Raw genomic sequence first — 26,568 nt, forward strand, 5'->3', positions numbered from 1 at the left:
AATGGACTACAAAATGTAAATGTTTCATGATATTTGTTATATTATATCACCTTTATCTATCAATATTGTTGAAATGAAGATCAAATAGCTGTATGTTGAAATATGTTGAAAAAGTCAAAACTTTACATGGGGTGTACTTACTTTTTCACGTGACTGTATATATTCACTTATTTGTCTCTTTTCATATATTTCCTCCCCCCAAGCCCTCTCTCTCCCCATCTTGTCTCCCGCTCCCTTTTTTGTATGTTTTGTGTGTCCGGTTTTTGTTTTGTGATTGATGTTAACTCTTCCATGAGCCTCGATCTTGTATACAAAAAAAAACCAAAAAAAAAAAAAAACTGTTCAGCCTGACTCTACCGAGTGCCATTCTCGTTCTTCTTGTCATTGTTTTTTTATACAAGGTTAATGTTTTACTAATGACTACTTTACTGTTATAAAATTAACTAACGGAAGAATTATCTGAAGCAAATCTACATCCTTGTCTTTATGTTCTTCCTTCCTCAATACTTTAATCTTTATTCCAGCAGGAAAGACCTCTTTCAAGTGCTTTTATTCCGTACATAAAACATGTTCCCAGGACATGCAGGAGGTGCCCATAAAAATGAATATTAATTTTGGTATTTGCAGCGATCCCTTCGACTGAACACATGAACATGAGGGACGTCACAAGTCGGGTGCACACCGCACGTCCTGGAGATGTACAGATTGAGGATATCAGCATTGTGGCTTTACCTTAACCTTTTGGGCCATTCTTAAGCACAAAGATCTGAAGGACCTTTTTCATCCTAATGAGCAGCACAGTGACACGGGAGAGCATGCGCAATGGGGCTAATGTCTTGTCTAGATGAAGCAGCATTGGGCTGAGTTGCAAAAATGTCACTAACCTATTAGAATGCCAAAAACCACTGTGGTGTGACGGTTGAGTGTTCACTCAGTCTGTGACTGAATGTTGAGGTATGTGAGGTCGGCGGCTTGAACCCGGCCGAGTCAAATAAAAGACTTTAAAATTTAAAATGGTACATGCAGCTTCCTTGCTTGGCACTCAGCATTGAAACAGATAAAGCATGTTAAAACAACCATCGATGAGTTACCATAGCACAGGTTTAATGGGCCTAATGGCCTCCTCCTGTGTTGAGGTTCCTTGTAAGGGAACATTTTTATTAATTACTAGCAAAAGTACCCGGCATTGCCGGGCAATGCACAGTCGCTTTGTGCAGGGAATATGAAGAGAGTGGACGGGAGAGATAGGAGGGGAGGGAAGAGGAGGGGGGAAAGGAGGAAAGGGGAGGGATGGGGAGAGGAGGAGAGAGGGTATGAGAGGGGAAAGGGGAGGAGGGAGGGGGAAGGAGAGATAAGTGGGAAGGAGGGGGAGCAGGAGGAGAGGGAAGGGGAGAATGGAAGGGGAAAGGGAGAAGGGAGGGGAGAGAAGCAGAGCAGAAGTGAATAGGGAGGAGGGGGAGGGAAGGGGAGGGGAGAGTGGGAGGGGTGGGAAATGGGAGGGGAAGTGAAGGAGAGGGGAGGGGAAGGGCGACAGGTGGGGAGAAAGGGAATGGAGGAGGGGAAAGAGAATGGGAAATGGGGAAGGGGCAGGGAGAGAGGAGCCCCCTCCGACTCCCTCATCCCTCCCTCATCACCCCAAAACCCCCCTACCCCCCCCCCCCCCACCTCACACATCCCACTCCACCCCTCCCCCCCCCCATACTCAGAATTCCCCAGATGTAGAATGGATATGTCATCCAGTTGTATGAAAACAGGCAAGCATTTCCCTATCATCCCCTCATCCCTCCCTCATCACCCCAAACCCCCCCTACCCCCCCCCCCCCCCACCTCACACATCCCACTCCACCCCCTCCCCCCCCCCCATACTCAGAATTCCCCAGATGTAGAATGGATATGTCATCCAGTTGTATGAAAACAGGCAAGCATTTCCCTATCATCCCTCATCCCTCCCTCATCCCCCTACCCCCCCCCCCACACCCCACCCCCACCCCCCAACATACTCAGAATTCCCCAGACGTAGAATGGATATGTCTTCCAGTTGTATCAAAAAGGCCAAGCATTTGCTATCATCGAGATAAATACTTCCACCAGCGAGGCCTCAAAATTATATGTGTCTCGGAAAATTACACGTTATCATCAATGTGTATAATCCCTCAAATACTTCAGATTTCCCCCAAACTTATTGTAGTGCAAGTGTAACAGCCTCAGGTGCATCTATTAGTAAAATCATGTGTTACATAGACAAATCACACAGGAAACGTGACATCTTGCCTACACGTCTGTGCATGTAATCATTGGCTACGTTTTTGTTATTATTATTGTTCTTATTATTATTATTATTATTATTATGGGGATGTCATGGGACCACCAGTTAAACTATGGGAAACAAAATGAACAACTCCATTTCCTTGACTCTTGAAGGAAAACTTCCAGGGTACTTACCACACGGCTTATTTCTATGACAGCTTCCATGGGAATTTTACTGTTTAACAAACTGAACAGTTTGCTTTAATTTATCCAAAGAGATGTCATTATTCCCTGCTGGCTCAGCAAGAGATTGTAGTAGTTTGGGGCAAATTTTTCTCTATCAAGAATCAAACTCAAATGGAGATACACTACATGACCAAAAGTATGCGGACACCCCTTCTAATTAGTGGATTCGGCAATTTCAGCCACACCCATTGCTGGCAGGTATATATAATCAAGCACACAGCCATTCAATCTCCATAGACAAGCATTGGCAGTAGAATGGGCTGTACTGAAGAGCTCAGTGACTTTCAACGTGGCACCGTCATAGGATGCCACCTTTTCAACAAGTCATTTCATCAATTTTCTGTCCTGCGGGAGCTGCCCTGGTCAACTGTAAGTGCTGTTATTGTGAAGTGGAAACGTCTCGGAGCAAAAACAGCTCAGGCCGCAAAGTGGTAGGCCACACAAGCCCACAGAACGGGACCGCCGACTGCTGAAGCACGTAAAAATCGTCTGTCCTCGGGTTGCAACACTCACTACCGAGTTCCAAACTGCCTCTGTAGGCAACGTCAGCACAACTGTTCATCAGGAGCTTCATGAAATGGGTTTCCATGGCCGACCAGCTGCACACAAGCCTAAGATCACCATGTGCAATGCCAAGCGTCGGCTGGAGTGGTGTAAAGCTCGCTGCCATTGGACTCTGGAGCAGTGGAAATGCGTTCTCTGGAGTGATGAATCACGCTTCGCCATCTGGCAGTCCGACAAACGAATCTGGGTTTGGCGGATGCCAGGAGAACGCTACCTGCCCAAATGCATAGTGCCAACTGTAAATTTGGTGGGGGAGGTATAATGGTGTGGGGCTGTTTTTCATGGTTCGTGCTAGGCCCCTTAGTTCCAGTGAAGGGAAATCTTAACGCTACAGCATACAATGACATTCTAGACGATTGTGTGCTTCAAACGTTGTGGCAACAGTTTGGGGAAGGCCCTTTACTGTTTCAGCATGACAATGACCCCATGCACAAAGTGAGGTCCATACAGAAATGGTGTGTCGAGATCGGTTTGGAAGAACTTGACTGGCCTGCACAGAGCCCTGACCTCAACCCCATCGAACACCTTTGGGATGAATTGGAACGCCGACTGCGAGCCAGGCCTAATCACTCAACATCAGTGGCCGACCTCACAAATGCTCTTGTGGCTGAATGGAAGCAAATCCCCACAGCAATTTTCCCAACATCTAGTGAAAAGCCTTACCTGAAGAGTGGAGGCTATTATAGCAGCAAAAGGGTGACCAACTCCATATTAATGCCCATGATTTTGGAATGAGATGTTCGATGTTCAGGTGTCCACATACTTTTGTCATGTAGTGTAGATCAGAAGTCATGACAAAACTACGAAGACCCCCTGTCTTCCACACCATACATCAAATTTCCTTGGAAACAAATGAAAAATGAAACGTTAAAGAGTAAACAAACAACAGAAATAATAAACTTACAAAATTCGTTGGCTTGATTTCCGAATAACTTGAATGCCAAAGGGATTGTCTTTGACTTCCAAAAGGTACAAGTTTTCAGCGGCGTTGCCTATTGATTCAGCTGCTGGCTTCTGCAGAGGGACTTCAAACCGCTTTGAATTTGGGTCAATAATCTGCAACAAAGGAATGCAGGATAGATAAAAGTTGTGAACACTTGAGTCAGTGTGATATAGCCCATCGTCTCTTCATAGCCCCATATAGTCTTCGCATAGCCCCATATAGTCTTCCATAGCCCCATATAGTCTTCGCATAGCCCCCATATAGTCTTCCATAGCCCCATACAGTCTTCGCATAGCCCCATATAGTCTTCCATAGCCCCATATAGTCTTCGCATTAGCCCCATATAGTCTTCCATAGCCCCATATAGTCTACCCATAGCCCCATATAGTCTTCCCATAGCCCCATATAGTCTTCCCATAGCCCCCATAAAGTCCCCTCTAGCTCCATACAGCCTCCTCATAGCCCGATATGGTATATGGTATATGGTATATGGTATATGCATATATGCCTGGTGTTAGCTTAACGGTTAGGGTGCTGGTTATGGATTCTACGGTCCTGAGTTAAAATACCGGTCGGTGGTTGAATTAACACCAGGTGGGGTTGACTCAGCCTGTCATCATTCCGAGGTCGGCGAAATGAGTACCGAAATGAGTAAGCTTACTGGGATGAATGAGCCATTTGAGTATCCTATGTTGGAGTGACAATCCGTCCAAGATTATGCCCAATGATCAAGAAACTGCTTCGGCAGCCATATTATGCATCTAATGATGTGGGAGTGGACATTATTTATAGCAATATATATATATATATATATATATATATATATATATATATATATATATATATATATATATATATATGTATATATATATATATATATATATATATATATATATATATAGATAGATATATATATATATATATATATATATATATATATATATATATATATATACATATATATAATATATATATATATATATTATATATATATGTAATAAATATATATGAAATATATATATATATATATATATATATATATATATATATATATATATATATATATATATATATATATATATATATATATATATAGAATAATATATATATATATATATCTATACTATATATATATATATATATATATTGTTACGTTTGTAGGGGGTAGGGATACCTTAGTCCAGGTAGTAGGTAGATTGTATAGATTAGTGTACTCCGACTGTCATGAAGAAGAAGAAACCTCGATGTATCATCCGAAGGAAATTTGTGTGGACCGGATGTCGGGTAAGCTTGTATCTTCATCCTCATCAGAGGAGTGGGGCTTGTTAATTAGCGAGGGATTATGGGTAATTCATTCCCTGTTTGTAATTGCCTCTGTTATTTATTCCTCCATTCCTTATGACACCGCACTACTAGACACCTCGCCAGAAATCACCCATTGAACACACTAATTAAAAAACCAACCGGAAACCAGCAATGAAGCATTACTGTGGATAATACCGACTTGGTGAGTACACAGGACAGGCAGGGCCATGCACCACGCCCCGAAGAGCAGTGATTGGCTGGGATTTGATTGGCACAGGGGACTGGTAAGAAGGGACTAGGGGATTGGTGAAGCAGGCACGGATAACGTCAGAGCCGCACTTACAGAGGACTTGGAGCGGCGGACATCTTCCTTTCTCGGTTTAGTTCTGGTGGTGGGACGGCCGTGTGCCGACAGCTTCTCGTTGCTTCTCGTTCTGGACTTTGTTAGCGAATGGTTGTGTGCCGACATCTTCTCGCTTCTTCTGATCCTGAATCCGATCGTAAATGGTCGCATTTTTGTCTCTCTCAGCATTGACATTTTATCTGTCTCAGCATCGACGTCCTCTCGCCCTTCTCGTTCCGGACCTTGTTGTATTGGTGAACGCTCGCATTTTGCACTCTTTCGCGAAGAGGATTCATCGCGAACGGTCGCGTTCAGAGATCTTGCTAGTGGTCGGAAGGAGGACATCTTGCTAATGGTCGTGAGGACATATTGCTAGTGATCGTGAGGAGAAAGAGCCACGGACCGAGAGCTACGGTTTCCCGCGCGAGGACGACAAAATAAGCGCGGCTGGAAAGGGAATCTGTGCACGGAGGCTTGGTTTTTCCCGCCCATGCGCTGTGCGCTAACGAATGTGCATTTCCTGCCAAGGCCTCAGATGATCTTTGACTATTCCTGACAAGATACACGAGCCGATTTGAGCTATGTGCCACAAATAACACATTTATTTTCACTTATTTTATCCCATTGTTTGTATTCAAGTCTGTGTGTGGGGACGTCCCGTTTCGGAATTATAGTTTCATTTATCGTGCATTTTCTTTGTGACCAGCAATTTCTTAATAAAGCCGGCATTTTCTTGTACATTTTAAACCTGTGTTGGTTGAGTTAATTTATCCAGGTGTGAAGACTGCCGGTGGGGTCTGTGAAGGTAAGCGCTTACGGCTTCTCTTCTGTCTCTCCCACCCACGTGTTTCCTCCATTATATTTTGACTGAACTCCTCGGAGTTAAAGCCCGTACCGAAATCTGTTTCCTTGGAAGATTTTAATCACCAGGAACACGACAATATATATATATATATATATATATATATATATATATGTATATATATATATATATATATATATATATATATATATATATATATATATATATATATATATATATATATATATATATATATATACAGTAGTGACCCCTAATTCCGAACGCCCCTCATCTCGAACTACTCTAATTCCGAACCGTAAATTCGAGAAAATTTTGTCCCTAATTCCGAATGTATTTCTATAACCGAACCGCCAACATAGCGTTAGCGTCGTTCATATTTCCCGCCGCGAGCGTCGTTCATATTTCCAGTGCTGAAATTAGAGAACTGTGCTTCCATTGGTCTAAAACACAGGCCATTGTTGAAAAGTGGCACCCTAATAAAGCAGTGGTTAACAGGAGCATTAACTTGTTCAGTGACAATGTGATTGACCACTTCAGAAAAATTAAGAAAAGTCGCCAACACCAGGCAACTTTGGAGAGGTGGTTCTCTAAAGAAAGCAAGCCTAGTGAGCCCCAACCCTCTGCAAGTGGTGTTAAGAGACAACGAGAGCAAACACCATAAGCACAGTCATCTGATGTTAGCTTGGAAGGTGCCTCACCTTCCAAGCAATAAAACCCTCTCCCTCCTTCCTCCTCTCCAGCTTCCACATGCACCATCAGAACTCTCCACTAAGGTAAATGCAGTTATTTTCATGTTAGTACATTTATTTCTTGTTTTTATTATTATTATTATTTGATATTTAGGGCATTTACTCATCTTATTTTACCTTGAATCATGTGTATTTGCAGTTAACAGTGTCTTGATAATGGGTTTTTGGGGTCCAGGAACGGATTAATTCACTTTCCATTATTTCTTATGAGGAAAATAGTTTCTAATTCCGAACTTTTCCCAATCCGAACTGCCGCTGGAACGAATTAAATTCGGATTTAGAGGTCCCACTGTATATCTATATTGAGTTACATGTATATTGTCGTGTTCCTGTGATTAAAACCTTCCAAGGAAACAGATTTATCATAATAATAATTCATTTATTTTGTATAGCGCTTTTCATGAAGCCCAAAGGCGCTTTGACAGAGTGCAAAACATAATGCATAACAAAACATGAACACAACAATTGCAAAAAGACAAGAATCAATAGGGAAATATTTAAAGCAAAAGGAGGGAGAAGGAGAAGTGATAGTCAGGGGTTAAATGCTGTGGGTTGAATGTTGAATGCAGTGCTGAACAGGTGGGTCTTGAGTGATGTTTTGAATGTGGTGAGTGAGGAGGAGTCTCTGATGGTGTGAGGTAGTGAGTTCCAGAGGGTGGGAGCAGCGATGGAGAAGGCCCTGTCCCCCCAGGATCTGAATTTGGTCCGGATAGGGGGGGGGGGGGGGTCAGGAGGTTGGTACCAGCAGAGCGGAGGTTGCGGGTGGGAGTGTGTCTGGAGAGGAGGTCAGCCAGGTAGGATGGGGCCAGGTTATGGAGGGCTTTGTAGGTCAAGAGGAGGATTTTGTACTGGATTCTCTGGGAGATGGGGAGCCAGTGAAGCTTGTAAAGGACGGGGGTGATGTGGTCACGGGTCCGGGAATGGGTGAGTAGACGGGCAGCGGAGTTCTGAATGTATTGGAGTTTATTGGTGATTGTTGAGGGTGAACCATAGAGGAGGCTATTGCAGTAGTCCAGACGGGGAGGTGATGAAGGCGTGGATGAGGGTTTCTGCAGCCGTGGAGGAGAGGGATGAGCGGAGACGGGCGATGTTTTTCAGGTGAAAGAAGGCTGTCTTTGTGATCTGTATAGTGTATTTGTCGAAGGAGAGGGTTTGGTCAAAGATGACGCCAAGATTCCGGATGAGAGGGGAGGTGGATACTGGGATTGTGTGTGTGTGTGTGTGTGTGTGTGTATGTGTGTGTGTGTGTGTGCATGTGTGTGTGTGTGTGTGTATGTGTATGTATGTGTGTGTATATGTGTGCGTATATATGCGTGCATGTATGTGTGTATGTGTGTGTGACTGTGTGTGTATGTGTGTGTGTATGTATATTGTATATATGTGTATATATATGTGTGTGTATGTATGTATGTATATATGTGTGTGTATGTATGTATGTATGTATGTATGTATGTATGTATGTATGTATGTATGTGTGTGGGTATGTGTGTGTCTGTGTGTATATATGTGTGTGTGTGTGTGTGTGTGTGTGTGTGTATGTATATTGTATATATGTGTATATATGTATATATGTGCATAGATATGTGTGTGTGTGTGTGTGGATGTATGTGTGTGTGTGTGTGTGTGTGTGTGTGTGTCTGTGTGTGTGTGTGTGTGTCTGTGAATAAGAGACAGAATTGTGAGGAACAGAAATGAAAAAACGAGGTGTGTGTGTGTGTGTGTGTGTGTATGTGGAAATATGTATATATGTGCATGTGTATGTGTGTGTGTGTGTGTGTGGATGTATGTGTGTGTGTGTGTGTGTGTGTGTGTGTGTGTGTGTGTGTGTGTGTGTGTGTGTGTGTGTGTGTGTGTGAATAAGAGAGAGACAGCATTGTGAGGAACAGAAATGAAAAAACGAGGTGTGTGTGTGTGTGTGTGTGTGTGTGTGTATATATATATATGTGTGTATGTGTGTGTGTCTGTGTGTGTCTGTGTGTGTGTGTATATAAGTGTGTGTGTGTGTGTGTATGTGTCTGTGTGTGTCTGTGTGTGTGTGTGTGTGTGTGTGTGTGTGTGTGTGTGTGTGTGTGTGTGTGTGTGTATGTGAACAATAGAGAGATAGAATTGTGAGGAACAGAAATGAAAAAACGAGGTGTGTGTGTGTGTGTGTGTGTGTGTGTGTGTGTGTGTGTGAGATGGGGCGGAGAGGGAGAGGATTTGAGCTATTGAAGTCACATTTTACATGAGATGTAATGACACATTTCAAACTGTATTTCCCATGTGCATGCACATGCATTCACATGTTATCAGAAGTAAATATATTGTGTAGATGACATCATTTGTGCATCTGATAAATTGCCAGTAACCATTTTGTAAAACTGAATGTGCAGCAACTAAGTGAAGATGTCCAAATGTCACACACGTCCACGCCCGTGGGATTCCCACGGGTGACCCCTCTAGTATATAATATATATATATATATAATATATATATGTATATGTGTATATATATATATATATATATATATATATATATATATATATATGTATGTATATATATATATATATATATATATATATATATATATATATATATATATATATATATTGTCACGTCTACCTTGTAGTGAAGACCTCAGTGTGATGGATGGCCAAAACGAGCTTCAACTCCGAGGCATATACCCCAAAATATGGCGGTGTTATCTCTTTGGCACTCGTGGGGGAGGGATACCGAGGTCCTTACCTGCATGGACAGACACGACGGGGGTTTATCCGAACCCACGAACAAATGAACGCACAAGACAGGTATGACAAAGAAATGTAATAAATAATGGGTTTAATGAAAAAAATGCAGGCAATAACAATGAATGCAGGGTAAACTAAACTTCCTAAATGAGGGACCCTCCATATGGACTCATATACAGACAAAGGAAGAAATAAAATAAAAGTGAATGGTGTGGTGAGGTGGCCGATACACAGCCTGCTCCAACGAGGACAAGCGCGGATGGTCCCAGAGTCTCCGTGATGGAGCGCACCCTGAGCCGTGAAGCGACGGCAACCCGTCATCCTCCTCCGGTGGTTCCACGCTCCACAAAGCTCCGCAAAGCTCCCCTCGCGATACTGACTCTTTTCTGAACCGCTCTTGCCCAGACTTTTCTTTCACAAGCACACCCGAACGCACACGAGCCAGGAAAATGCAACCGCCAGAGGGAGAGCAATATGCAACCGTCCGCCACGCAGCAAGCACCAGAGAGAGAGAGAGAGAGAGAGAGAGAGAGAGAAAAAATGGCGGGACATTCGCTTTTTCTTCCTCCGTTCTCGAAAGTTCCCTCTGACTTCATGCTCGCTCCAATCACCACGTGTGATTCAATCACCCCATTGCTCCTCAACCAATCCTCATTCGGGGGCATGACGTCACGGCCATTCTTGACACCGATCGAGAATGTTCGGCTGGGCGCGGTCGTAATGTCTGGGTACTGTTGGCGATTATGGTCATTGTAATTATGTGCCGATTGCATGGCTGGCCGAGTGAGTTTTATAAGACAAAGGGAAAAATCACAAGGGCAATTACACACTGGGGATTATTCTTAAACCCTACCTAATTAGCATATATCCACCCCTTGTATGGAGACACACAACCCTTACACGGACATTCGGGCCTAACGGGTTCCCTTCCTTAGTTACATGAAGATGGGCTTCTTATTCTTCTTCACATCATCGGAGCATTCTAAACCTAACAATTATATCTGGACTAAGGTATTTCGTTACCTACCCCCCCACATGTGACAATCTATATACATATATATATATATATATATATATATATATATATATATACTAGCTGAGGTACCCGGCTTCGCCCGGGTTGAATAAGAATAATACAAATATATTGTTACGGACACGACTTAAGATGTTGCTTGACCGAGCGGAATGGCCGCCGTGTTCGCACAGTTTACCCGATTCTTCCCCAACTCACCCGATTCCACTCGAACGTTGGCCGAATCGCGCTACGCTAAATCAATGAAGGAAAGGACACAACGGCTGGGATAAATGAAACGACACAAGGGGGTACAGTTCTCAAGACCTCCGGAGGAGGATATAATTGGTGATGCAGAAAAGGGGTAGATTACAAGGTAAGAGGTAAAGCACAGAAAAGATGGGCACTTAGACACAGTCTTATCTTATCCCCGACAGACCACAGACAAACGGAACAAGACTGACTTACACAGGGATTGATGGCAGGGAAGGACAGGCAGTCGATAGCACAAGGTGCACCTTGGCTCAGGGACAGGATACAGCTCGGTCCAGTCCAGAGATGCGGGAAGGTATCACAGCGCTCGGTTGGTGGCGTCTCTCTTCCTTCAAGTCCAGCGTGCATCTGACGTCACCTCCCTCTTCCTGCGCATGCTCAGCGGGGAGTGACACGCCCTCGGCTCGTTGGCTCCGCCCCAGATGGAATCGGTCCGCCGCTTCTATTGGGTGCGGGGGGTTACCGGGCTCCGCCCTTGACGAGGAGCTGACAGCGAGCCCCTACGTGGTAACCCCGTCGGAGCACATGTTCGATGGCGGCTAACCAAGCTGGAGTGAGGACGCGCACTCCCCGCGCCGCCGCCGTTGTTGTTGCTGTTGTTGTTGTTGTTGTTGCTGAACCATGAGGAAAAGCTGCGGGGAGGTATTGGGAGGTCCTAAACTTCCTAACGGTGCCATACAATCACATTCTGGTGCAACGAAGAGTCAGAATTAATGGAAACGAGTCCTTAACTGACATAGACTAAGAATAACTAGCAAGATGTCCTATAGTTGTCTACGTGAGATGCGGTGGACCTGGATGCGACATTTAATGGGGGAAATAGGGGAAGGTCGGGTCTACAGAGTGTTGTTTACAGAAAATGGGACTAGGGAATGGGGAATTGGGGATAGTTGGGAAGTACTGAGGAAATAGGGGAATATTTACAAGCGGATATGGATGGATGCCAATCTCATATCCGCAACAATATGATGAAAAGAACATGTATATTTTAGAGCAATATCACAGTACATTTCCGACATGACGTTTTTTCAATTTTCAATTTCTCAAAACCTCTGGGTATACAACATTCCTGGTTTTCTTACGTGGTGCCAAGGCATAAAGATTGCTTGGTTTTCCAACCCTCGAGCAGCCCACGTACAGCTGGCCATGGGCAAACACTTGTTCTGTGAATTTCAGGCCTACAACCTTCATTGATTGCCCCTGCGCCCTGTTGATGGACATAGCAAAACATAGCCTGATGGGGAACTGAATCCTCTTGAAGGAGAATGGAAGGTCAGGTGGAATAAGTGGTATCCTTGGAATGAATACTTTCTCTCCTCTGTATTGTCCTGAGAGGATGGTTGCCTCTAGGACATGCAGCATCATTTGCTGGATTGTCAATCGTGTTCCATTACACAGCTTTGGTGGATCAAGATTCCTTAGAAGCATGATTGGTGCTCCCACCTTGAGAATCAACCTGTGTGTTGGGAGTCCTTGAGGCTGACGACTGTTGAGAAACTGACGACTGTTGGGAGGTTTACTGCCTGATCTTCATGTCACTTTGGCAAGAGAATCATAATTTCTTTCATGACCGGGCAGCGAACGTCATTATGTGCGACATTACGTCACTCCTACGGACGTGAAAACATTTGTTTTCCTTAAAAATATATTTAAAATAAATAAAATAGTACATAAATTAACAATAAAAGAAGCTAAAAAACAATTTAAAATACAATAAAAAGCACATTAAAAATATATAAATATGGACGTACAGTATACTGTACGTACGCGCAACCGCTGATTCTCATTCAAAACAGAGGCGACGTACAGTATTCCTTTACTGTGTCTGTGCTAGCCATGGGTCCGAAGAAGGATAATGCTAGTGTTTCCAAGCGTAATGTGGTTACGATGGACGATAAGGTAAATCTGATTAAAAGGTATGGAAAAGGTGGAAAAGTGTCGGTGATAGCGCATAGACATTATCGCGAATCGGAACCGCAATGCGTCATGGGATCGGAAAGGGGCAATAGCGCCGCCACAAACTACACCATGGAATTGCAGCTGGCCCGGTTTTTTTAACCATTGATATTAAAATAAAAAGTAGCCTATAACCACCGGAATTTTATGCTGTTTCCGAATCTGTGTCAAAAACTTTTCTCCGATGTGTAGTTCTTGAGTTATAAGCGGACATCCAGACAGACACACACACACACACACACACACACACACACACACACACACACACAGACACTCCTCCTTTATTTATATATACAGACTTGGCATTTAATATGGAATATTTTTTTTGTGGGGGTGAACTTACTTTTCAAGATGTCTTACAACCAAACGTTCATTGGAATTATGTTGAAATTATTCTAGGTTTTGTTAATGTGACCTTTAAAAGAAACAAAAACAACATTTGACATTTCAAAACAAATAAATTGATCCTTGAAAGTGATGTAAACTGATATCGAACTCAATTCATGGACAGTACTGTGTTAAACCTCTGTACGTTTTCCAGAAGTATCTCTTTATTTTGCACATTAGCCAAAAAATTTTTTAACAAAAACAAAAGTTAAATTACGACTGGGATTACGGACAGTAAAATTACAGTTCAGTACTTCGTGTAACCCCACGAGCATTCAGGAGAGCACGTACACGTTGAGGCATGCTGTTCACGAGATTTGCCAAGGTTTGGACAGGAATCGCTTGCCATGCAGTGACAATAGCCTGCTGCAATTCATGCACAGAGGTCGGCTGCTGGTCCAAGTGGTCGATTTGACGCGTTAATTCTGCCCACAAGTTCTCTATCGGATTCATATCCGGGGACATGGCAGGCCACTCCATATGCTCTACATCATGGTCAGCAAGAAAGTGTTGGATCATGCGAGCACGATGAGGCCGTGCATTGTCATCTTGGAAGACAAAGTTTCTTCGAAAGGCTGCACGAGCAAATGGAAGCAATGTTTCTTCCAGAATGGCCCTGGACTTGAACTGGTTCAGGTTTCCATTCAGAACAACCAGGTCAGTTTTGCCCCCTGCATGAAAAGCAGCCCAAACGGTCACCCCACCACCTCCAGCTTGGACTCTTGGCACTATACAGTCTTTGTTGTAGGCTTCTTGCACTTGTCTGCACACTCAGATGCGGCCATCTTGACGATAGACCAGAAATCTAGACTCATCACTGAAGATCACGTGATTCCAGTGTCCTGGCTGCCATTGACGGTGCTCTCTGGCCCACTGCAATCGGCGCTGGCGGTGTTGTCTGGTCAGGCGTGGCTTTCTCAGGGGAAGCCTGGCACGATAGCCTGCTTGAACCAGACGTTGGTTGACTAGCCTTCTGGATACAGGCACATTTGTCAGTTGCTGCCACTCAGCCCTAAGCCGATTAGCTGACTTGGTACGGCCATTGCGGACTAACCGGTGCAGCTGGCGATCATCCCTCCTTGTGGTTCTGCGGGGACGTCCTTGCCACGGTATTGGAGAAGGGACACCCCTCTGAACATTTCGTTTCAGGATCTTTGACACCTGACCTTGAGTGATGCCATACTGCCGAGCAATAGCACGCTGTTTCATGCCGTAATTTCGTAAAGCCACCACTCCATGACAAACAGCATTGTCGAGTTGACGGACCATCTACAGAGGAAGCGGCAATAACTTTTGGAGACGTGCAGCAGTTGTTTTCCACTAATACAGAACGCAACAACCCTTGTATACCCGACTGTGAAGCCAATCATCAAATGCACCTGTCCGTACATTTTGCTACGCCACCTGTGATATAATTCTGTTGTTGACTTCTTGCTGCGACAGACAATCAGTGACATGGTTCTTTTAACAAATAAATCACCAAAGTGTATAAGAAACTCCCCAGATTGATATACTGAGTTAAGAAAGTAAACCCAAGTCAAGAAAAAAAAAAATCCATATTAAATGCCAAGTCTGTATATATATATATATATATATATATATATATATATATATATATATATATATATATATATATATATATATATATATAAATATATACATATATATATATATATATATATATATATATATATATATATATATATATATATATATATAGATATTGTTACTGATCGCGGTTTAGGTGTTATGATGGGCCGAGCGGATGGTCCAACCGCGACCGTTACAGGATCCTCAATTGGCCCGATTCCACCCGACGTTGACCAGATCGCACCGCAGCTATTCAATAGGGAAAAGACAAAGGCGACACGGATGTGAAGAAGAAGAAGAAGAAGACAAAATGGTTGGAAATACTACTAAATTTATTCCTACTATTTACATGCTCAAAGTAACCAAGGAGAAGGAAAGATAATAAAATAATATACAGAAGAATCAGAGACACAGTGCAATTATTAACTTATACAAGCTTAATTAACCCCGGACAGAACAAACAGAACAAACTCACGTACACAAGAAGGGTGGAAAGGCAGGAGGTGGATGGCTGGAGGGAGAGGAAGGTCCAAGGGGGTCCTGCAGCACAACCGGTGCGTTTAGCAGCCGCCGTTCCTTCACGGCCCTGCTCCAAACCGCCGTTCAGGCCCCCAAGCTGCTGTTGTGGCTGCTGTGGACGTCGCGTGCTTTGCCAGGCCTTGTCCGACTCGTCTGGTCCAAACCCTCAACTCGTTCTTGGTCCACTCACTCTTTACCACCGACTCCTCACCGCAACCAACGCAACCAACTGACCACCGACTCCACTGACTGACTCCTCACGACTCTCTCTCTTGCTTCTTGCGTGCGCGCCTTTTATAGCGCCTCCAGCGATCAAGCCGCCGGCCTTCAGGACACGCCCATCGGTGTGCTCACCTCGGCCCTGGTTGGTCACGCGACCCTCTCGCTCCGCCCTTGATGACGACGGGCGGGCACGCCCCTCTTCCCCTCTATGACGAGGTGGAGACACGCCTTTCTTCTCCGACCCTGCCTCGTGGTCAATGGCGGTTATTGGAGGGGAGGTAATTTAGCAATCGAGGCTCGGCAATGACCAGAGGGGATGTAAAAGGGAATGGAGATTTTGGGGATGGGAATGGAAGGGGATCTATTCTCTTTCACTGGTGCAATGGAGTACTTCAATTAATGGGAGACACAGCCTTACCCTAAAACACAGAATAAGAGATAACTATCAAACAGGGGTATTCTATTATTTGGCTGACGTGTATGCTTGTGGACAAATTATGGGATGCCCTTTCACCTTTACACAGCTCCGGAGGTAGGGGGGCGCAGAATAAACAATAATAATAATAATACAGCACACAATCAAAAAAATACAGTCCTCATCTCCGCAACACTGCACCCTCCTCCTCTTAGGCACGTCCCGGGCCTACAACTTTTATTTAGTGTGACACGTAGGTGTAGTTCCCTCTACTTTTAACCTGACCCTGAGTGCGACAGTTTTAAAACATAAATAAAGGTGTCCCGCTGCTCCATTGCACCCTGCCTAACAGACTTACGCCCACAGTTAACCGAATTGCGGAATGGTCTTCAAACTACACACTGACGGTGGGAAGCATTATTTACAATGACGCTATTTTTATTTACAAAACTAACCCAGGACCTGTGATTGTTCTTTCTGGGGGGGAGACAGTCTGCTCTGCATCGACGCACCATGAAAGCACCCAAAAACGCACCAATTCAAGCACCCTCAAGCACCAATCGGTGCAGTCACCATTGTTCATCAATGTTCAATGCATGTTCAATAAAAATAAAATCAACAACCCCTAACCCTGCAGGTGATCTCTTGCTCTTCGGCTCCCTCTGCTGGTTATCATTATTTGTCTTCCAGATGTTGTCATTCTTTTGCTTTGCTTACTGGTGGCCTATTTATATTAAAACTTGCACCCAATGTGTCCATTTTTATTTATTTTATTTATGGCCCACAGGGCCGACTAGTGTGGTTCACCTGTGGGGCATCGGTGCCCTGTGGCCAAGGTCCGCCAGCAAGATTTCGGGCCCTCATGGCCGGTTCCAGCAGAGGGGCCATGCCCCAACCCATGGGTCCATAAGTGGTGCTCGGCCACAGACCTGTGGTCCATAATGTGGTGCATCGATGCAGACAGCTGGTTCTGGGAATTCCGGGCGCACAATGGAGGACTCACGCACGCTCCCCTCGGCACCCAATGGCGCACAGGTCATGTGGGAGACAAAAGAAAGACAATTGAGCGAGGGGTAAGGTCACAAGGGTACACATCAATAAGGCAATGCAAGGCGAAATGCGTACGGAGGGCGAAGTGAGAAAGCTCGTCCCTACCGTACGTCACCCCCCTGTCACCTACACTACCCTTGCCCTTACCCCATATTTACAAAATCTACCCATTTACAAATTCGTCGCTACTGTCACGCCTTCTCCATATTTCCCCTATACCAAATTCGTCTCCACAATCCCTCTACTTCAAAATTTGCCATCACCAAATTCATCATCAATCCTCATAAGGAGAAAGAGATGGAACATCAAAGCACAATGTCACACCCACGTCATGATGCGTCTCACAATCCAAACATCTGCATCAAAAATAATTAAACATGGCATGGTGTGGAGTACCTGTCACCTCAGGTGAGTGGATGCAGATGGTGCGAGGAGATCCTTCATCCTAACTATCCTCTAAATGATTTTAACACACTTTACACTACCCGGGGTCTTTCCCTGCCAATCCATTGGCCAACTTACACTATGGGTTCTAAAAACCAATTCCCATTGACCAAACTATGGTGCTTCTCAATTTGGGGTCTCACTCCCCCGATTCATCTCCCGGTGCCCTCACACAATTTCTGGGCTGCGACGTGTAGCTCTCCCAGCAGGTCTACCCACCTGCACACCTCCACCACTGCAGTTGCCACCCGAGCTTACCTAGCTCCTCCCCCTAACCTAACTAACTGGGGACAGCCCCTCCTGGCTCTGTCACCCCACTCGGTGCCCTCTGGCACTGGGCTACCCGGGTCCGTCCTCCGGATCCTCGGGCCCCATCCACAACAACTACTACTGGCTCCCAGAGCCCACCTGCGGCCTCACCTGGCCGACATCCTCACAGTGGTGGAGCGCCCAACCAACTACACACACTAACAGGCTACACGCCCAGCCATTTCCACAACACTAATGCACCCATCCAAATACCATTCTTTCACCTCGCACCACAGATGCCAATATCCAACCACAATTTACCTATACCCTCTACCTAACACTTACACTACCCGCCCCGGGTATTCGTGATGGGGGTCCACTCTTCCCCCATTCACACCTTCGCACCATCCACTCCACTCCACAATTTCCACCATACTCACTCCACGACCATCCATTCCAATACTCCATACCATTTATTCCATACACCTGTCCTTCATTCACCTGTCGTTGCACACCTGTGCAATCATACCTGGTGCCACCTGCACCCTCCTCCTCTTCCTAGACCATTTGGTCAGCACAATACACAATCACCTTCACTCACTCATACACTGCTCCACACACCTGTTCAGTTGCACACCTGTGCAATCACACCTGTTCAACCTCACCTGTTCAATCCTCAAACACACGGCATCATCTCAGCTAACTACTCCCCTCTGAAACTTGCGCTTCCCAGTCGTCCCTTTAAACTATTGCGCTCCCTCGTCATTATAATCCACGCTAATCTACCTGCGTCCCCACTACAGGTATCCGTCACTAACTAACCTTAACGTTACCTCATGTCATCTTCTAGGGCCCTACACACGACATCCTAACCCACCCGGGCTAGTTTTCACTGCCATACACCCCATAAACTAGTGCGCATTTGCCCCACCGTCTGTGAGGGATGGTGGATTTGCCATCCCACCACATCGGGGAGGTCCTACTATCAATTTCGCTCGTCCAAATTCCAACCAATTCAAAAATTTGTCATTTACTGCTAATCACCGTACCAATCATCAAATTTTGCCTTTTTCTAATTTTGGGTCCAAAACACTATCCTCATCACCCGTCTACTTATTAAATCCTCTCGGTGCGCCAATTCCCTTCTAAAGCTCGGCTTCGTACAGCCGAGCAATGAACGCGGGTTCTTTGGTGCCGGCGGCTGGATGCGTCCGGCACTCGGTGCAGGGACGGGGGCTTACCCGTGCCGGGATCCCACGCACCACCTCGGCGCGGAGCCATCCAATTGCCCGATCTCGACCTGCCGGAACGTCTCAATAGAAAGTGGTCGCCATGACGACCCTTCCTATCGGGCTGCCCGCTCCGCCTAGTGGAGCCCGGACGCGGCCGTTCCACGCGAGGCCCAGCGTGGATCGCGTACGGCGCTCCTTTCGAACCCGCCGTAGCTCGGATCCCCGCTGGTTCTCGCGGCACGCAAAGCCCGGCACGCACCGAGGGCCTGATTCGGCTAAAAGTCACTCTAACCGCTAACCCGGTTACCGTCGATGCCTCACCTGGATGCTTACATGCATACGCTACCCCTTTCTTGCTCATACCTCCAGCTGTTCCCATGCTCCTCGTACCTTTCCTTACACACCCAGGTACACTCATTCCACTCACAGACTTGGTCACACACCTGACCACCGAACACCTTGGCACACATTCGTCGCTCGCACACCTCACCAACACACCTCTTCGCGCCCCCTCCTCGGTCACCTCCTCTGTGACAATCACAGGTGTGTTCTCACTCGCACACCCAACCACGTGCCTCACGACCAACTCAAGTGTGCATTCCCACACACGCTCTACCATTCCAGGTGTGCATCCTTCCATTCCAGGTGTACATCCTCGCTCACCTGTCACAACCAACTCACGCTCCGTGCCACTCTCACTACTCTCACCTCCATTCTTGACAGCGCACTCACCCTTACTCTCGACAGCACACTCTTTCCTCATGCACCAGTCCGTTACACACCTTTCTCGCGCACACTCTTGCGCACACTCTTTCGTTACATCCTCTGTAACTCTCACCACAGGCGTGCATTCTCCTTCACTCTTGACAGCATGCGCTTTCCCCATGCACCTGTCCGTTACACACCTTTCTCGCGCATCCTCTTGCACACACTTTTCCATTACTTCCTCCGTAACACTCCCCACACCGTGCTTCCATGTGCTCCCTCGCACACGCGCTACGACCGACTCACTCTCGACAGCACACTCACTGGTCGGCGCGCACTTTTTCCTCACACACCCCATGGTCGGACATTCTCGCACACCTCTTTTTTCGCACACCAGACCTGTCGCACACTTCACCAACGGCCTTTCACGAACACCCGGGTCCAAACCAATCCCCAAGCCGACTGAAGCTTTCCTCACATCATATACATTGCCGAATATTTCGCCACTCACCTTGGCACCTCGTCTCCGCACCTCATTTGCCACCTGCAAACTCTTTATTTGGTTAGTGAGCATCACATTATGAGTTGAGCACCGACCTTGTACCAATTCCATTACCTCCTCCTGGATTTCTCTCTTAGTTTCTGTCCGTCTCTTCTTAATTTCACTCACCTCTTCTTCCACTTCCTCTAATTTTTGTTTAACCTCTTTTATTTCTCGGTGCGTCTCCTCAAGTTCGTCCTCTAAGGCTACCGTGACCGTCTCTATGTGCATCCTCACCTGCCGGTCCTTTGTCTCCATTATCTCTGTCACCTCGTCCACCCTCATTGTCAGTTCCTCACGTACCATCTGACATTGCCTCTGTGTCGCTATTATTTCGTTTTTAATTTCTTTTTGTGTCGCCTTTAACCCTCCTAGTACCGCAGTGTTCTTTTGAACCTGCTCCACTAGTTCTTTTTGTCCCTCCGTCAGCTGTTCCACCTCCTCCGTCAGATCTTCTATTCCCCCTTGTAACTTTGCCGTATTATTTCTCACCTCTTTCTCCATACGCTTCTCACCTCGCTTTACCTCCTCGCGTAGCCCCGAGACCTCCTCACTCACACCTCGTCGTATCTCCTCTTTCATCTCCTCCATCTCCTTTGTAGATGCCACCCTCATCTGTCCCAATTCATCCCTCTGAGCATCCAATTTGGTTTCTACCCCGATTTTTACCTCCTCTATCTGCTCTCCCATTTGTTTAATTTCTCGGGCGGATTGTTCCCCTATTTCCCGCAATTTGTCTTCCATCCTATTTTCTAGCCCCATTAACCCATTTTTCATCCCCTCTATCTGTTTCTCTTGGGCAGCCATTCTATTTTCCACCCCCGTTAACCCATGTTTCACCTCTTTTATCCCGTTGTCTAACCCCTCAAAATTATTGTCTAACTTCCCAAATTTCTTGTCTAACCCCTCACCAGTACCCCTCGCTTCGTCCCTCATTACCCCCATTTGGTTTCCCATTACCCCCAATTGCTCACTCTGCAGTTTGAGGGACGCCTGCATTTGCGCCATAAATTGCTCCATGAGGGCCTGCATTTGGGCCATCCCTCCCACTTGTGCAGTGGGTGCGGCCGCCGTAGCTATGTGCGAGGCGCCATTTTGCGCGCCTGTAGCCTCGTGTGCGAGAGCGCCATTTTGTGCGCCTGATACCCCCTCAACCACATTGCCAATGTTCTCCTCCTCTTTTTCATCCACATACATTTCCCCGAGGTCCTGGGTCGATTCTACCCCATCTATCTCTCCCACCGGCATCCCGTCGCCTTGACCAGCCATGGCGCGATTTCAAAATTCGGGTTTTCCTTTACAACAACACAAATTTCCAGCACTTTGTAATTTTGAGCGCGTTAAGCACGCTTCGGGTCCGTATCTCACTCCCCGACACCACTTGTTACTGATCGCGGTTTAGGTGTTATGATGGGCCGAGCGGATGGTCCAACCGCGACCATTACAGGATCCCCAATTGGCCCGATTCCACCCGACGTTGACCAGATCGCACCGCAGCTATTCAATAGGGAAAAGACAAAGGCGACCCGGATGTGAAGAAGAAGAAGAAGAAGACAAAAAGGTTGGAAATACTACTAAATTTATTCCTACTATTTACATGCTCAAAGTAACCAAGGAGAAGGAAAGATAATAAAATAATATACAGAAGAATCAGAGACACAGTGCAATTATTAACTTATACAAGCTTAATTAACCCCGGACAGAACAAACAGAACAAACTCACGTACACAAGAAGGGTGGAAAGGCAGGAGGTGGATGGCTGGAGGGAGAGGAAGGTCCAAGGGGGTCCTGCAACACAACCGGCGCGTTTAGCAGCCGCCGTTCCTTCACGGCCCTGCTCCAAACCGCCGTTCAGGCCCCCAAGCTGCTGTTGTGGCTGCTGTGGACGTCGCGTGCTTTGCCAGGCCTTGTCCGACTCGTCTGGTCCAAACCCTCAACTCGTTCTTGGTCCACTCACTCTTTACCACCGACTCCTCACCGCAACCAACGCAACCAACTGACCACCGACTCCACTGACTGACTCCTCACGACTCTCTCTCTTGCTTCTTGCGTGCGCGCCTTTTATAGCGCCTCCAGCGATCAAGCCGCCGGCCTTCAGGACACGCCCATCGGTGTGCTCACCTCGGCCCTGGTTGGTCACGCGACCCTCTCGCTCCGCCCTTGATGACGACGGGCGGGCACGCCCCTCTTCCCCTCTATGACGAGGTGGAGACACGCCTTTCTTCTCCGACCCTGCCTCGTGGTCAATGGCGGTTATTGGAGGGGAGGTAATTTGGCAATCGAGGCTCGGCAATGACCAGAGGGGATGTAAAAGGGAATGGAGATTTTGGGGATGGGAATGGAAGGGGATCTATTCTCTTTCACTGGTGCAATGGAGTACTTCAATTAATGGGAGACACAGCCTTACCCTAAAACACAGAATAAGAGATAACTATCAAACAGGGGCATTCTATTATTTGGCTGACGTGTATGCTTGTGGACTAATTATGGGATGCCCTTTCACCTTTACACAGCTCCGGAGGTAGGGGGGCGCAGAATAAACAATAATAATAATAATACAGCACACAATCAAAAAAATACAGTCCTCATCTCTGCAACAATATATATATATATATATATATATATATATATATATATATATATATATATATATATATATATATATATATATATATATATATATATATGGATATATAGATTGGATCTCGCGAGATCTCGGAGACGGTGGGAGGGATTTTCGAAGCTCCACACGGTCTCCACGTTTTTCGAAGTTAAGTCTGTTCACAATTGTATTTTGTCGAAACTGTATTTATCTTTCGGTGTGTGAAGTTATTGTGTGCAACTTTGGTTGTTTCTCGGTGTTTATCTTTCATAAATTGATCGTCTGTTTGCCGTGTCGCGAGCAAGGCCTTTGCCGCGTCGCGAACGATTTGAAATCGAAGTTAAGTGATTGTTCCCATTTGTATTTTCGTTAAAACTGCATTTATTTATGGTGTTGTACGTATATTGTGTACCGACGAAGATTTTTCGGTGCAAATCTTTCATACCTGTATTGAAAATCGTGTTAATTCGTGTCGTGTCTTGAGGCCTTGTACAGTGTGCACTGTACAACCTTGAGGCTTTGTTTTTCTCTCAGCGGTCCGTCGTTTGTGATCCAATAACTTTCGTTCTCTGTATTCCCAGTCTTTTCACCCATAGCCTACTTCCTTGTGTAAATCTCAACTCAAAAAAAAAAAAAAAAAAAAAAAAAAAAAACATTTCCTTCTCTGTTCTCATTCTTTTTTTCATTCTTATTCGTTCGTATTCGTTCGTTCGTTCTTCGACCACGTGTTTCTCCCCCATTTCCCCAGATAGTTTTCACTCATTAACCTTCAATGTTTACACTTTCCCCTCAAGTTATGTATTCCGTCATATTTTATAACACCTTTTTCTTCTTCTTCTTTAAAAGGCTGCTTTCGACTTGCTCACCAAATCAATGCATCCCAAAAAAAATATCCATCTCCTATAGTGCCTTTTTTCTACATTCCCTAAACTCTCCTGCACTCCATCCTCCATCCAGCGTCCTTAAACGTATTTTTAACTCAAAGGTCACAAGAAACTCATTTTGCAATAAATGTTCGTTTCCCATAAATCGTACACTTTCAAAAATCCAATCTCACCCCTCCCCTCCAAATCTTCCCCATAACCCCTCCCCTCCAAATCTTCCCCATCACCCCTCCCCTCCAAATCTTCCCCATCACCCATCCCTTTCAAATCTCCCCCCTTGCCCCCTCCCTCCTAAACTACCCCCTCACCCCTCCCCGCCAAGACGCCCCCTCGCCCCTCCCCTCCTAGACTCCTGCCTCACCCCTCCCCTCCAAATCTCCCCCATATCCCATCCCTTTCAAATCCCTCCCCTTGTCCCTTCCCTCCCAAACTCCCCCCTCACCCCTCCCCTTCAAATCTCCCCACCCTCATTGCTTCTCAATTTCCCCCCTCTCACTCCCCCTCCTCAAAGCGTCCTCCCCGCTTCTTCCCCCTTCAAACTCTCACCTCCATCTCCCCCAACCTTCTGCCTCGCTCTTCCCCCTACTCAAATAACACCTCATTGTGGCTCACCCAATCACCATCAAACCTTTTGTCCGCCCCATCCTTCCCTTTCTCCGAGCTATTCTGAAATCTCTGACACACCTTCAACAGCTCTCCCTACCTCTTCCACCTCTTCCACATCTTACCCTACCCCTCCTCCCCCCTGTTCTGTATCTGATGCTCCCCCTTCCTCTTCATTAACGGTATGGACCTCAAACATCCGGGGCCTTCGTTCAAACTTAACTGATCTCTCCATACAGGTTGCTTCTGTCAAACCAGACGTGATCTGCTTAACAGAAACTTTCCTCCTTTATGATGTCTCTGATTCCATAGTATCTCTCCCGGGCTACTCCCTCCTCCGGTATGATAGACCTGAGCCTCGTCCTGGAGGCGGGGTTGCTATCTTTATCAAAAACTCTCTTCCTCACTCGCCCTGCACTGCACTCTCTCCACCTCACCCCCAGGAATACCTCTGGCTACGGCTTCCCCTTCGCTCCCACCTCTTGTTCATATGTGTGTTGTACCGTCCACCAAACAGTGATGACTCCATCTACATCTCGCTGTCTGATGATATGGACCAACTTCTATCTACTCATCCCAACTCTCTCTTCCTCATATGTGGTGATTTCAACTGTCATCATGCCAGTTGGCTGGGTGTGGGTACCTCTCTCACCAGCCATGGCTCCTCAGCAAAGGACTTCTGCGACTCACTGGGACTGACACAATCTGTCAATTTCCTGACCCGGATCTCAGTCAACGGAACATCTTCTCTTCTGGACTTGGTTATGACTAACTTCCCTGTAAATGTCTGCTGCTCTTCTTCTGCTCCGATCGGATCATCTGATCATGTCCTTGTTAAAGTGGACATCTCTCTGACCATCCTCAGGGAGCCTGCTCAGCGTCGACGAGTCTGGCATTTCACTCAGGCCAACTGGCACGGTCTTCAAGCAGCCATCAATCATCTGGACTGGTCTCCCATCTCTACCACCTCTGACATCAACTCATCCTGGGAATTCTTCCAAAGTAAATTGCTCTCTCTCATGCACAGATTTATCCCATCCCGTCTTCAGTTGTCATACCCTTCCTCCCGTCCATGGTACACGGAATCTTGTGGTGAGGCTGTTGCCCAGAAACAACTTGCCTTCGTCTCCTGGAAAGCAAATCCAACGGAAGGAAATCTCATTTCCTTTCACAAAGCCCGAAACAAGTGTGTGTCCACCCTCAGGAGAGCCAGGAAACAATATCTCTCCGTTCTCAAGACCGAACTCTCTTATCTGTCTCCCTCTTCCAAATCCTGGTGGCGTCTGGTCAAATCCGTTTCTGGTGTTTGTTCCCCCTCCATCCCCTCCCTTACCTCAAACGGCTACACAGCTGACTCCGCACGTGAAAAAGCTGAATGCCTCAACTCTGTGTTTGCCTCTAAATCTTGTGTCCCAAACCCATCCCTCTCTGTACCCACCATACCCAGTCGTACCCTGCTGCTCCTGGACTCCGTGTCCTTTCCTCCTGACAAGGTGGAAAAGTTTCTGTCAACCCTCGACTCTGATTCTGCAACTGGACCCGACGGCATCAGCCCACGGGTCCTAAAATCCTGCTCTGCTGCTCTATCTCACCCTCTCTCTGTTCTCTTCACCCTCTCTTTTGCTCAAGGTAAACTGCCATCTGCTTGGAAATCAGCCAACATCACCGCTTTGCACAAAAAAGGTGCAAAAACAGATCCTAGCAACTACAGACCAATCAGCCTTCTCCCAATTATCAGCAAAGTCATGGAATCCATCATTGCTTCGGATATGAAATCTTTCCTCTTCTCCAATGGCTTGATCTCTGATCATCAATTTGGTTTCAGACCAGGTCACTCTACTCTGGACATGCTGCTTCTGCTGTCTCAACAATGGATGGAGGTCCTCAATGCCAAACAGGAAATTAGAGCTGTCTCCCTCGACATATCACGTGCCTTCG

At 46.1% G+C, this 26,568-nt stretch overlaps 1 protein-coding gene across 2 annotated transcripts in view; it reads right to left on the reverse strand.

The window, feature by feature from the left end:
* LOC137438996 (sucrase-isomaltase, intestinal) overlaps positions 1–26,568 on the reverse strand; it is a 674,815-nt gene that overhangs the window by 589,786 nt on the left and 58,461 nt on the right. For both annotated transcript variants that reach the window (XM_068134544.2, XM_068134543.2), the window contains exon 6: positions 3,962–4,113. In XM_068134544.2, coding sequence (XP_067990645.2) covers positions 3,962–4,113 — 152 coding nt within the window. The remainder of the gene's footprint in view (positions 1–3,961; positions 4,114–26,568) is intronic.

This window comes from Myxine glutinosa, chromosome 13 (genome assembly GCF_964187855.1).
Source record: "Myxine glutinosa chromosome 13, kmMyxGlut1.1, whole genome shotgun sequence".
Lineage (NCBI taxonomy): Eukaryota > Metazoa > Chordata > Myxini > Myxiniformes > Myxinidae > Myxine > Myxine glutinosa.